The sequence below is a fragment of the Chaetodon trifascialis genome, chromosome 3 (genome assembly GCF_039877785.1).
Source record: "Chaetodon trifascialis isolate fChaTrf1 chromosome 3, fChaTrf1.hap1, whole genome shotgun sequence".
NCBI classification, from domain to species: Eukaryota; Metazoa; Chordata; class Actinopteri; order Chaetodontiformes; family Chaetodontidae; genus Chaetodon; species Chaetodon trifascialis.
Genome location: NC_092058.1, coordinates 18,351,289 through 18,365,333, shown reverse-complemented (window position 1 = coordinate 18,365,333; position 14,045 = coordinate 18,351,289). Strand labels below are relative to the sequence as shown.

The 14,045-nt window shown below is 41.6% G+C and overlaps 1 protein-coding gene across 1 annotated transcript; it reads right to left on the bottom strand.

Moving 5' to 3' along the window:
• Nucleotides 1-1,502: 1,502 nt before the first annotated feature.
• On the bottom strand, nucleotides 1,503-10,318 carry prelp (proline/arginine-rich end leucine-rich repeat protein). Its single transcript, XM_070958335.1, has 7 exons — nucleotides 10,125-10,318; nucleotides 5,452-5,887; nucleotides 5,161-5,346; nucleotides 4,877-5,034; nucleotides 4,547-4,743; nucleotides 2,464-2,539; nucleotides 1,503-2,321 (listed from the first exon to the last, which is right to left on the bottom strand). The coding sequence occupies exons 2-7, from the start codon at nucleotides 5,881-5,883 to the stop codon at nucleotides 2,231-2,233; spliced, it is 1,140 nt and encodes a 379-aa protein (XP_070814436.1). The 5' UTR covers nucleotides 5,884-5,887; nucleotides 10,125-10,318; the 3' UTR covers nucleotides 1,503-2,230.
• Between the last annotated feature and the right edge of the window lie 3,727 nt (nucleotides 10,319-14,045).

Here is a 14,045-nt window from a genome sequence, read left to right as displayed (position 1 = left end):
ACACATGCACCTGCGTATGTACATGCACACAAATGAGTTTACAGGAGGAGGAAGCGTGTTGCAGTTAGAGGAACTGCCTGCTGATGTCTCAATAGAAAGAAAAGGAAAAGGAGTGATTGAAGATTTCCCTGATTATTGCGAAGAAACACCTTCGCTGTCAGTGCTGTGTAATTATGTCATGAGTCAGTGATGAGGTCAGAGTGTTGTCATTCCTCTGCAGTGGTAAAGATTCAGTTCTGTATTCCTCATTTTAAAATCTTAAAAGGCTTTAAATTGTGTACTGTTTTAGGGGGAAAGATATGTTGCCGTGTTCTTGAGTTGAGTTCTGACCCATCACCATGCCTGCTCTCAAATGCTTTTCTAACTGTTCTGCTATATACTGGAAATAAGACCTCCCTCACACAAAGCATACTACGTGCTACCCTACTTGTCTTCCTCAATGAGCTCCCTCTGGCAGTGACTTCCCTCCTGACAGATGGGTTCTGATCGTAAAAAGCTGCAGAACCTGCTTGTCTAGGCAGGTTCGCGTTTGATGAAAAATGACTTGTGGTGGAAAGAATCATGAGCAGGGAAATCCAGTGGAAACGGGAATAACCTGTGTTCAAGGAAAACTATGAAGTCAATCAATAACATCTATAGCGATTGTAATAAGTGCAAAATTTTCAAATTTCCCTCCAGGAGGCGTGCAACTCAGCCAGCACAGGAATGCTGAATGCTTGTTTCTAACCACTAGAGGTCAGCATGAAACTTTTTGAACAAGGACCAAGTTACACTGATCCAAGTCACAAGACTCTAAGGCACTGCTTCAACGGCTGGTGGATGTATCAGCTACTGGTCTGATCATATAATGTAGTCAAGTTGCATCTTTACTGTCTCAAAAGTAAGAAAACATCACTTTGTGTATGTCAGTTTTGTTTTGTTGACAAAAATATGTTGTTCTAAATGATTACAGGTCAAATAAAGCTGGGTAATCATTTCCTACAATGTGGTCACTGCAACAAAATCCAGAAAGACTGAGTTCACCTAAATGTTTTTACTTCAGCTCTATTCAAATAAATTTGATACTTTTCTGAGATGTTCTCACTATTACTGCAAAGGAACTGGTATTCTTTATGTGTCATAGATCAGGTGCAAATTAAGATACAAGACATCAGCAGTCACGTGACGTTGCTCATATTCTTCATGTTAATCTTGCAGTTAATGTTTGGATCATACATATAAATACATTACTTCCATATAAATTATACTTCAAATGTGTTGCTGTTGGAGTTATTGTCTTGTGAACAAACAGAAGTTGTGTTTAATACCCACCAACACCAAAATGGATTAGCTTCCTCATCAGACATTTGCAGCCCTTTCCATATGTGATATCCCCCCCAAACAGCTGTGACATAAATAGTGATGGCGGCCAATGATGCAGAGTGGAACATGTATTAGATGAGAGGGTGGTGAGAAAATCTCAAAAATCTCATTTGTAATTTAAATGGAACCTCAAACATGGTCAAATGATCAAAGAAAAATTATTTATTTTCCATTATTTATACAAAGCTTCTTTATACAGAAGAATAATATACAGAAGACTAAGAATAAAAAGGATAAAATGACATTTTTACATGGAGTACCTTGAAAATCACAGGCACATGTGGGACAGTTTCAACTACATGGTAGTTATGTTTTAAAATGGTTCTTCTGGCATCCACTGCAGGTCTGTTTGTAGTCCTTGGTGGCAGCTCTACGCATCTGCTAGTGAACATAACTACACTCCACATCTGTAGCATGTCTGTCAATGTACCTGTATTTTCAGGCTTTACTCATTTTTTTTCATTGTAATTCAATAAACAAAAAACAGCTGATAAACTGTAACTCCTAAAAAAGAGCCTAACCCTAAATGTTGGTATATCCACTCTTTGTAGATTCCTCGTTCGATGTTATGATTCTCTTGAATCGGGCAACAGTGAAACTTTAAAAGCATCAAAGCTTTACAGTTTTCTTTTCTCCATACATTTGGAGTTCCACATTATGTGCGGTTGGATATACCTTGTGCTTCACTGAGCATGTTTTGCCTTAAAATCAATTTGTACTCTGTGTGTGTGTGTGTGTGTGTGTGTGTGTGTGTGTGTGTGTGTGTGTGTGCGTGTGTGCGTGTGTGCGTGTGTGCTTGTGTGCGTGTGTGCGTGCGTGTGCGTGTGTGCGTGCGTGCATGCCTCCAGGGCCTTTAGGCACGATTCTCCTAAAAGACAATAGAGCGGAGGTGTCTGAAGCACATGATGACATCCAGAGGGATGGGAGGGCTCAGGTGATTTCCATCCAAGCGCAGGTACCTGACGTAATAGAGCAGGTTCTTAACTTCATGCCATCACAATTACTGACATAAACATTTTGTTCCTTTTTACTGCCTGTTAATGGGTGCTGCTGCACTAGTTTGTATTGTTGAGTGCCAAGATGTGACAAAATGTGACGTACCTTAGTCTGGGCACCAGGCTCAAGTCGCTCAGGTCGGCCTGTGGGCTGAATGGGCAGATCATGGTGCCATTGATGCCTGTTGGGAAAACACACAGTCATGAATGTTGTTTTCCTTCAAACAAGCAAGAAAAAAAAAATCTGGCAAATGAAAAGAATTATTTTACTTGTTTTTAATACTACTCATTTAATTTTGGTGATTTATACTTCAATTTTCAGAGAGACAGAAAAGACATAAATCATTTAAGCTAACAAAAGCAGGAATAAAACAAATGAGGAGTAAATGAAATGCAGACAAGAAAACAAGGAGAAATTAATAAGAGGCAATTATCATGGAAACAGCTCACAGTAGGATTAAGTTTGAAGCGTGATTTAAAGCATGTTATTGTCCATCTTTCTTCAGACAGAAGAGCTAGCTCCCAAAAGATTCTCGGAATAATGTTATTTACAGCTGAGAGAAATGGAATTTTGCAACTATGTGGTAGATTTTATGGTATTACATTTATTTTAGTTGTCTTTATTTTGACCCTAAACAACCTGATACAACTCTATCAGCTCATGATCATTGTAAATTTCACCGTGCTTCAATTTAATCAAACGGTACACTTCCAGGTAAAGTTAGAGCTACTTTTATAGACAGAATAAAGAAGTTAAGATTACAGTCGGCAAATACAGAAGCTTAAAGCAGCATTAATAACTTTTTGGTCCACAGGGGGCAGAAAAACTCAGAAACAGCCCTGACATAAAGGTTATATTGCGTGACATGACATGTCTTGCCTATTGAATTTCTGGCCACCTGAGAAATGTAAGAAATGCAATATTTACTCTCATTTCAACTCCTGAGGAAATTGTCTGGATCTTCAGTTTGCTAGATGTCCAACAGTCAGACTGACCCAAATGACACATTTTCTGAGCTCAAAGAGGCTAAAAAGCTTTTGAGAGCTGCAGTCAACTGATAATTCTCTGTGGGTTCATCCCTGTGAGTGACTTCTTTCACATTATGAATACTGATTAGTGAAAGGAAGTGAGATTAGATTTTGCTAGATAAGGCCACATAAATGAACTTGTTTGAGGTTTAAAGGCACAGCTAAGATGACTCAGATAGCTTGCTGACTCATTAAAAACAACTTCAGGTATAAAAATGTGAGCTTATCATGAACAGATATTAATCAGAGCTTGGTTTGTCCTTCATGGTGGTTGGTTGGTTATGTCTTTCTTGTCAGAAAAGATTTGCTGTGAAATCAAACTCAAACTTAGAATGATATTGCCCTTATTTTAAAGCCCCCCACCCGTACAGGTGGTGTTTTCACTAGATCTACCTAATTAGACAGGCTGTGCTTGATCGACATCTCCCATACTGTCCTGTAAACCTTGTTAGAAGGTACACCTTTATCATTCCTGTTAATACATGGAGTTTGGTGATCTCATGTGATTCCCAGCATTCCCAGCAAACCTGTTGGGGTCTGCAGGTACGTGAATCCAAATAAATTTACAGCATTACATTAAAGCTGCATTCTTGCATTTTCGGCCCCTTGGGGGCAGCAGAGCAAACAGTAACAACAACTTTAACAGCACCTCTCAAAGATGTTATGGCAAACAGTTTCCTATTTACACACCCAGCAGACACATGTCATCAGCATTCATTTGGGCTGAGTTTCTGGAGACCTGACAAATGTCTTATATTATTTATATATATTATCCCTCTGGAAAGAGAGAAAACAAATCTGACTTTTTGGCTACTAAATGCTAAAGCTGCTAGCTTTGTATGCTTGCTAACTGGTGGTGGGCAGGTCATGCACAGTGGGTTTATCTGAGCTTTTTTTACTGGAAACAGCTGCCTGTTTGCACTGGAGATGAGTTTGATGAGAGCAGTGAGAGTAAATCAAAACAGTAAAGGCGGCAAAACAATGAGCTGAAACAATGCAGGGCAGCTGAGTTGGCGATAACTCTCTGTGGCTTGATAAGTGCAGCTTTAAGTACACTAAATGTCTTGTAAAGATGGCTCTTGTTGCCATGTTTTATCTAATTGGCAGACATATTTATGCTACCTCTCACAACTCCTGAAGCTGCTGCTGAGGTAACTCACTCTCGATGCTGTTGTGGTTGAGGTGCAGGTGCTCCAGGTGACCGTTGAACAGAGGAACAGAAGCAAGTTGGTTGTGGGACAGTTGCAGGTCCAGCAGGGTGGATATGTTGAACACAGCCTTGGGAAGTCCTTTATCACTCAGCTGGTTGTGGTTCAGCCTCACAAACGCCAGGTGAGTGAAGTCTTTAAAGTAGTCTCTGAACAAGACAACATTGGGTGAGAAGAACAAATGTAAAGTTCTGAATCCAAACAGTATTTTACAATGCATGCAGTGTTTTTTATGCCTGTATGCTCATCAACTATTTGACAACATGTGCACTGTATACTTGCTTTGGGATGTCATCTATACTGTTTCGGTCCAAGAAAAGCTGTATGACGCCATTAGGTACGCCAGCAGGCATCTTTTTCAAGATGTTACGAGCCAGATTGAGCTGCATGAGGCTTGCCAGGTCCTTAAATGTGTTCTTTCCCAGATCAGTGTCACTCAGCTGAAAGAGAAGTCATCAGATACTCATGTTTGCTCCAGCAATGCATATAGGTGGTAGACACTGCTCCTACCTAAACCGCCTGGTGTATTAAGATGCTCACAAAGGTGCTTTTACACAGAGGTTTACCTGGTTGTTGTACAAGTCAAGCATAGTCAGGTTCCCCATCTTGTTGAAGGCACCAGCAGGGATCTTAGAAATGCGATTCCTACTGAGGCGGAGCTGTTCAAGGCTTGCTGGGAGACCTGAAGGGACCTCTCTCAGCTGATTTCCCTGTGCATAAAGGTACAGCAGTGCTGGGATCTTCTGAAACACCTGCACAAGAGACAGATACAGAAAACCCATTTTTGGTTTGGTTTTTGGATGCTTTTTTTCATGGTATTTTCAAATCATGAATATTAATTGAGGAAGCTTTCTGACCTGTTTGTTTATTCGATGAATTCGGTTATTGGCCAAGTTGACCCAGCGGACCTCAGTGGCATTGAGGAACGGCTCCTCCGTCACCTCTGAGATGTAGTTGTTCTGCAGGTACAAGTAGTGGGTTCTAAATGGGATGGTAGGGATCACGCGGATGTTCCGGTTCTCACAGTTAAGAGAATTCGGATAGCTCGGGGAGCAGAAACACTCTCTGGGGCAGTCAGGATACATGGAGGGTGGGCCCATGATGGGTGGGGGGAAGTCTGTGGGCTCCTGGGGCTCTGGCTGTATTGGTGCAGCAGGCTTGGGGACAGAAGGCTTCCTGGTGGTGGCTGGGCGCCTGGTGGGCTTCTTTGGCCGAGGTCTCTGGGTGGACACTGCCCCCATCAGGAGGAACAGAGCCAATGCAGAGACGAGTCCCGCGCCGGCCTTCATGGTCCTATGGCAGAGCATGAAACAAAGTTAATGGAAAGGTGGATGCTGCTGTATGTTCAGTAAAGAGAGAGAAAGAAGCCTCCTTACGACACACAACCTGTTGTTTTGGTTCTGCTTGCTAACCAGTAACACCCAAATTTCCTCTTTGGAGGATCAATGAAGAATCTTATCTTATCTTAACCAACATGGTCAGCTTATCCTACCCATACAGAAAGATCAATAAGAGAAATACACTACATACACTTGCTGTGTGTGGGAGCTCTGGGGCAGTGCTGCTTCATTAGTAGGCATTTAGAGTCTCAGAGCAGGTCGAGGCAGTCATCTCTGATTACACTGAAAACTTCAGTCAGCAACTGTTAGCATTTTCCTTTGTTTGTTCCCATTTTCAGAGGAGCCTGGGGATATTTTTTGGCTTGCATCAAAAATAAATGATTGTTGTTCAACCTGTGTTGAGAGGAAGAGTTTGCAACATTGAACTGGCCAATACAGCATGTAGACAAACACAAAGCAGGTTTATCTAACCACAAAGACACAGAGACTGTAAAACAGACTGCATTTCGACATCAAATATTGCTGCTTGATACTCTAAGTGGAAATGTTGCTCTTAATGACTTCAGTGTGCGCTATGTGCAATAAGAGAGCAGTCTGGTTAACCCAAGCGTTCAGTCTCTTTCAGAGTTTCTGTAAGTGTGAATGAGTAAGAGAACTGTGTTTGTGCATGCTGTGCACTGATTAGTTGTCGTAATGTCAAGTGACATATGGTATTCCAGTTTAAACAAATGGAATATGGTGGTTTGTGGCTTGGTAATATAAGTGAAAGAGAGTGAGCAAGAAAGTAGGCAGTGATTTGTTTAATTTGATTAAATTCAAGAGGAGGGGCAGAGACTGATACAGGAAATTAGCAATTATGGAAGCAAGAGGGAAGGAAAGGTTTTGGGATAAAGGCTGTATTGTCAGCTCTGGTCCAGAGGGAGAACTGTGGAGGGGAATCTGGAAGGTTAAGGCTCTTTGACCCAGGAGAGGCCCAAAGGAAACTGGGCTAAATCCCAGTGAGACTGTGATGGAGACAATATATATATTTCAAACCATGATTAATGCCAAACTGTTGCAAGCAGAGCTTAATCCATGAATATTAGACACTCAAGAGTTTGAACTTTCACCAGGAGAGCAGAGGAGATTCCAGGCTCCTACTGTAATTGATGACCTCTAAAGAGCAGATGTGTGCAGCTTGTATTGGCTTAGCTTAGCTCTGGGTGTGTGCAATGTAACGCACTTGATTTTAAATGGTACAGTCAACTTAAAACCAAGGCACTCCATCATCAGGTGGAATATTTTTATTTAATCCTCATTTATTCATGTTTTTGGTGATTTACACACCTGTCAGATCGGCCACACTGCTTCCTCACTCCTTCATACACAGATATAGACAGATGTTTTACTTGGCATCACAAGCATTCACCCAGTAGAGATAAGTTCACTTCTTGTCTCTTAAATCTATAGTTTTAGATTATTCAGAAGGTTTGTTTATGTCTGTTTGTTTCTTTGTGCTGTGCATTGTACCTCATCAATAAAAGGCTGCCGAAGATAATCACGACACGAATGCACCATTAGTTTCCAAAGAGTTTGCTCCAGTTAGGCAAGCCCCCGGCCAATTTGATAAACATCACATATGAATCACAGGGCAGGAATGGGGCTCAGAGCCAGAATCTGTCCTGCCTGGAAAAACAAATGTGAACTTTTCTCTGACAGTGTTCTCTGGCATTGCCCTTCCTTTTCCCTCTCAGCCACCCAGAGCCTCCCAGCCCCTCATTCAAAACCAGAACCAGCTCTCCTTTGTGCTGCTGTTGTCATGAATCTGGCAAACAACTAAAAACCTCAAAGTCAAAAACCGCTGCCTCAATGCTTTGTTATTTGTGACCTTGATAAGCCTACCTGATGAGTATGGGAACTGCACTTATTGCAGGGGGTCAGAGATTCCTGTCGTACAGTTCTGCGGGTCACTGACCAGATTCACATTACAGATGACTGGAATTCATGTTTCCCTCACTGTTATTAACAAGACTTTAAAGCCAACAATTGTGCCGTTCAGTTGGCTCCTTCTTTAAAAGGATAAGGTCAATTTCATAGGTGTCCTAACCGCTTTTTGATCATTTTTCAGCTCTGTAGCAGATACAGAATTACAATTTGCAAAGTTGATCTGTTGATGAAGCTCATGTGATGTGACCGAAAGCCCCAGAACAGTTACTAAATGGAGCCATCGGTGGGAATGTTTTCTCTGCTGCTGTTTCCAAAGTCAACAGTGCATTTTGAACTTTGTCTGAAGCTCACTTTTCCTTATCTATAAAATGTAAATTATGTCCACTCAAATTAGGACTAGCCATAACTCAAACTTAACATATCAGTAAAAGTATTTACTTTCTCATGAGTCTTACTTCTTCTTATTCACATCTACTACCAAGATGTTGTTACTATTAGTCAAAGTGCAGTTGAAGAAATTTTGATCTGAAGCTGTTTCTGCAAGTGAAAACTGCTATTTTCATATCTTTACATTTTATTTGAGTACTGGTACTAGCTTGAAGTCTTCTTGAGAGACGTTTCGATGAGGTAGATGAGATATTAATATCTTCATTCAGCATTAGAGCTGAGTGACTGCTCTTTATATGCATCACAAGAGTTAAGAAAATCTCATTTTCGAGCAGCTTTAGAACAAAGCTCTTTGTTTCCACGAAGTCCTCCATGATGAGCTCTTTCCAATTCATTTTTTTTTACGTTGTTTGGCAGAACAGGCACCGTAATTCCTTTAACCAAAAATCACCACCACTGTTTTGTAAGACCACTAAAATAGCCTGAAAAGAGCCACGTCATGAGGCAGAGATCTGACTCAGATATCTGAAAATATCTGGACCTGATCAATTACAAAATAATCTCCAAATAATATAAATGGTGGTATGTGTGACACCAGACAAATTGCATCTTCTGACTGTTACGACCATCTCTATGTGTCTAAAACATAGTTAAACCCATCCACCTTAACTTAAAGATGTTAAAATTGCTTGGTATACAAGCCCTGGAAAAGTTTACAGAAGTACTGAAACTCTCGTCAGCAGCAGATACTCCACATTTGAATTACATGGCTGCCAAAATATTTCCTCATGCGGGTGGGGCAGTCCAGCAGCATCTGTGCGAAGACTGGATCTACATCTCTGGTATGTCAGTCTGGATATTAGAGGGTGCACAAAACAAATGATTAATTTGTCAATAAACTAAAATAAAATGATTGTAATTTAAAGTGAAAAGACAGTAGAGAGACAGAGCCCTTCAGACTTTAGACAGTCTCTCTTCTGTCATTACTGCGTGTTTGTCCTGATCATCAGCCAACTAAAACCATATTATTGTTTTCTTTTTACATTCTTCACACGCCACACAGAGGATTTTTAAAACCTCAACCCTCTTACAATACAGTGATTCATCACAGCCTGTGATTTTGAACAAAATATGCATTAGCGGTGAGATGTTTTCCTTTTTTTTTTTCTTTTTTACCCCATATTTCCACAACATTTCTCTTCAGTTTCATTTCAGCCTTCGCTTAATACCGAGCCACATCTATGATCCATCAGAATTTAAAATTAAAAAATGGTTCAAATGACAATTTCAATGCAGCAAAACATCAAGCAAAACATCCTGTTTGTGCACTGCCTTGAAATTCCTTTCGGATCCACCTGATGAGATGCAAAACTCACAAAGTTTCTTTTCCACCAGCCAAAGTGAGCAACAGGCATTTTTCACAAACGTGACTGCAGCTTCACTCTTCGTATTTTAACTGCACTGCAGCAGCAGCAGCAGCAGCAGCAGCAGCTGTCCTCACTTACAGATGGAAAAAGCTGAAATCAAATCAAGGTGAGTGGAAAAGCAGCCGAGTCGAAGTGTGCGGTGGCTCCCTGGAGGACCGAGTGCCAGTCTGAATGGCACAGTGTTTCTATAGAAACACAGCAGCATGGCTCAGCAGTGCCTGTGCCAGGATACCCCCCTCAGTCCACACACACACACACACACACACACACACACACACACACACACACACACACACACACACACACACACACACACACACACACACACACACTGCTCTTTCCGCCTCTCTGTGTTTCACACACCGACACACTCCTGCCTGCAGCCTAATCTTATTGATAATGTCCCTTCTAAAACAGTCCCCTCTGGAAACAACAAATAAAGTTTCTTACCTGCCTCTGGTACCTGCCCTCTTTTGTCAAGTCACAAGTTTTGTGTCTTTTCTTCTCTCTGCCTCTCTCACTCTTTTCCTTCCCCTCCCTCTCTCTCCCTCTCTCTCTCCCTCTCTCTCTCCCTCTTCCTCTGCTTCTTTCTGTCCCTAACCCTCCCCTCACTCCCTCTCTCTCCCTTGCTCTCTCTCTCTCTTGCTCTCCTTTCGTGGACGAGCCTGCCTGTTGGGTTTGTTCCCTGGCTTTTTTCCCTCTGAAGGTCACAGTGGTTCTTTCTCCCCCTCTGCTCGGCTCAGGGCCAGGGAGGTTTAATCTTAATTCCTTCTGGAAGACCGCCGGCTCTTTTCATGTGTCTGAACTGTGTCACTGTTTGTTATTATTTTGTTCTGTTGCAGCATAGCATGAGAATGTTTGTCTCAAATAGACACACAAAAAGAAGAGTGCATGACCATGTTAGCATATTTGTGTATATGCACAAGCTTGTGTTTCTTTATCAGAAGGCTTTGAGAAATGCTGTGAACACTGGACCTCTGTTAGGGAAAGCCCAGCTGAAATTGCATCTCCCCTCTGTCTCCCACCCACCCTGCTATTGTTTAGATGACTGCACACATATCCAGTCATGTGCTTTTCATTAGCAGCATCTCTCACTGACTCCATGGCATCTTTTCTGTGTCAGTTAAATGTCTAGGAGGATTTTTTCCCCCCTCCAGCATCAGTAAACTCAAGCAGTCTGATTACTGACGCCCAGCTGAGACACAGGGTGCTGTGGAGGGGTCTTTCAGGAAGTAGGGTTGTGTGGCACTGTGATTAACAAAGTGTAGAGCCGCTGTGTGTGTGTGTGTGTGTGTGTGTGTGTGTGTGTGTGTGTGTGTGTGTTAATGTGTCACTGGGGGTTAGGAGTTGGACATGTGTTTGCTGCCCTGCATTCCTGTAGAGTGAGCTGCAGTTTAAGGATAATGAGGCAAACATATGTGGGGAGCAGTTCTGAACACACGTATGCACACATGCACCTCATTTTCCCACTTTCCCTCACTGTCTTTTTCTTTTCATGAATTCTCCCCACTGCAGCCCCATCTCCTCTGCGCTCAGTCACCAGGTCTGGGATACTGAGCTCAGCTGGGCCAAACATCTGCTCCAGTCCCAACAAGGAACAGAAGGAGGCTTTAACAAATATGACACAGAGAGAAATGAGTATTAAAACTAATATGTCACTTTTTGTGGGGTTTTCTTTTTCTTTCTCATCTTATCTGCTACCATTCAAGACAGGCTCCAAGAATGCCATTTCATGACTCCTCTGATCAATTATAGTGACCTCATTTCTCCCGAAAGGTTTTTTTTTGTGCTGCCTGCAGGGATGACATCATTGGAAATAGTTGCTCGTTAACAAGAATGTCTCATGATTTGGTTTAATGTTTCATGCGTATCATGTCCATAACGTAATATCATCCGAAATGAATTTACAGCAGTACTGTACAGGCAGAAAGGTTTAATATGAATGAATTGGAGATTAAAGTGAAGGTAATTCTCTAAATGAGATGGTGCCCCACAAGTTGTCTGGCTACTGTTTGGCACTGTGCTGACACTGAATGTGACTGGCCTGGTCTGTGGCTGCACTGCTCTCTCTACAGAGACGACTGACGCACCATTTAATGCAAGCAAAGTGAGTAACAATTCAAGACTCCGGAGAGACTTCACAGTGTGTGCATGTATCATATTAGTGAGAGACAGAGAAACACCAAGAATTACCAAATCCACTCTCACATGAATGAAGACATTATTTTTCGGACATGATAAAGGCAATTTACTCCATTATCCAGTCCAACATTGAAAGAAGGGAGTGGGAGGTTACGCCAAAATATACTGCAAGTTCATTTTAATGACTGAGCCCATGAACTCAGTGAAGTCACTCATGCAAGTTTCTTTTAAGTGAAGAGTTAAAAAAAACAAGCTTGTCTCCTTCAGCTCTTGCACCTCCTCCCAGAGGATAAGTGGCAGAGCTGAAATGAAGAACTCAAGTGTTAGTTTTTTCCAGAGTTGTAAATTATTGTCCTGCAAAAGATGCATGATTGTCTCATCTGAGTTACCAGAGTACAATTTAATTCAATACAACAGCCATTGTTGACACTGTACAACAAGTCATCTATCAGAATGATCAATAACATGGAGTACAGCAGTATAAGTCATTGATCTGAGTCCACAGTCATGTTTTAATCACTGACTGACTGATTAGAACTGACACATCAGTGCATGTATTGGCCCGCAATATGTTTTCTATCAATCAACACAATATATTGCAGAGATGAGAGAAGTTAGTTGGTGAGTTTGTGGATTGATTACCCAACATAGCAGGAGTTAAGAAACTACTGAGGAGCCTAAGGTTGGAGGAATGGAAGGAGAAAAAGTTCATCTGACATCACAGCAGGAAGAGGAGAAGCACCGATTCACAAAACACGGCACTGTATCTCTGCTATATTGACAGATGAACTTTGTCCTATTTTCTTCTCTTACCTCTCAAAAATCTGTCAGATGTCCTATTTGTTGTCTGAAAAAAAAAAAAAACAACTTTCAAGTTGTAGCAGTTTCAAAATGATTTTTGAAGTTGCACCTTTAAAGAGAGCATTTATCACCTGAGGTTTTCTGTCAGATGTTCAAATGTGCCCATCAACTCATAATCTGTCTGTGATTCTCCCCATGCCGGTCATACTGCACCCTCCAAGGAACTCATTTTAAGTAGCTAACCTTCAAGGATAAAACTGCGGTCTGGTTTTGTATGTGAAAAATGAGTCACATGGCCTGTGGAATGTAACTGTGTGTTCTCCAATGCTCACACACAGACAGCCCGGACAGAGCCCGTTGGATAGTTAATACTCTGTTTTCAGGGCTGACTTCAACCTGTTGATTCTAGAATAGAGACGTTCAAAGAACGGAGAACTTGCTCTCACTGCAAGAAATCTTTAAGCAGCAGTCCTCATTGCTATTACATACATGCAGCAGCCGTTTTCCAAACAAATGGAGAGAGCAGGGCAGGATCAAGCTCCGGCCAAAAACGACATAATATTCTGAGAACTTTCCAAGAACGGCCTGTTCTGTCAGCTACACAATGATTTGGATGATTGAACTGCTTGATTTAAAGGAGATGCTCGAGCTTCAGCCAAAAATGTTCCCAGAGGAAATACAGCCAGATGAGGACTAATATTCTCCCCAGCATTTACAGACAGTCTGATGTGCTTCACTCCTGCGACAGGATGATACAACATCCTTCACACTGTGTATACATACCTAAGTGCTGCAGGCCACACCCAGGTTCTCCTTTCCAAAGTAAAGTCAAAATCCACAGTTTGATGCCCACCCTAGCAAATGATAGCAGCCTTCCATAAGACCTTCAAAAGTTTCATACAAACATAGATTTATTATGATTTCCTTCATTCATTATGATTGCACTTATCATGAATAAACCATGTCAGTCGCTTGAAATAATGCACAGTGTTGATTGCAAACAATCTGGCACACTGATAGGCTCAGTTCACTGCCTAGGTTATCCACCTACACCACCCAGAAGCTGCCAAAGAATAGGAGACTGCATACCATCACATCAGAGCTGACAGGTAGCTGGCAGGATCTATGAAGTCAAATGAAAAATATTTCTGTCATTATAATAAAATGAGTTTCTGTCAATCAAAGACATACTGGTCTCACCTTTAATGTACTTAAACTATGTGTCTTTTGTGCAGGATCATCATATCAATAACATGTTATGACACCCGCTGAGCACTATCAATAACTGTGGATCTTAACGGCAGCTGGTGAGGATGAGAAGCATTACATCAGGCATGAAATCATATTACTCATGCTATGAACGGAAAAGTACTTTCAATATTGTTTAGCGAGTCAGTAAAAGGAAGCCACCTGCATGCTGGACGTGTC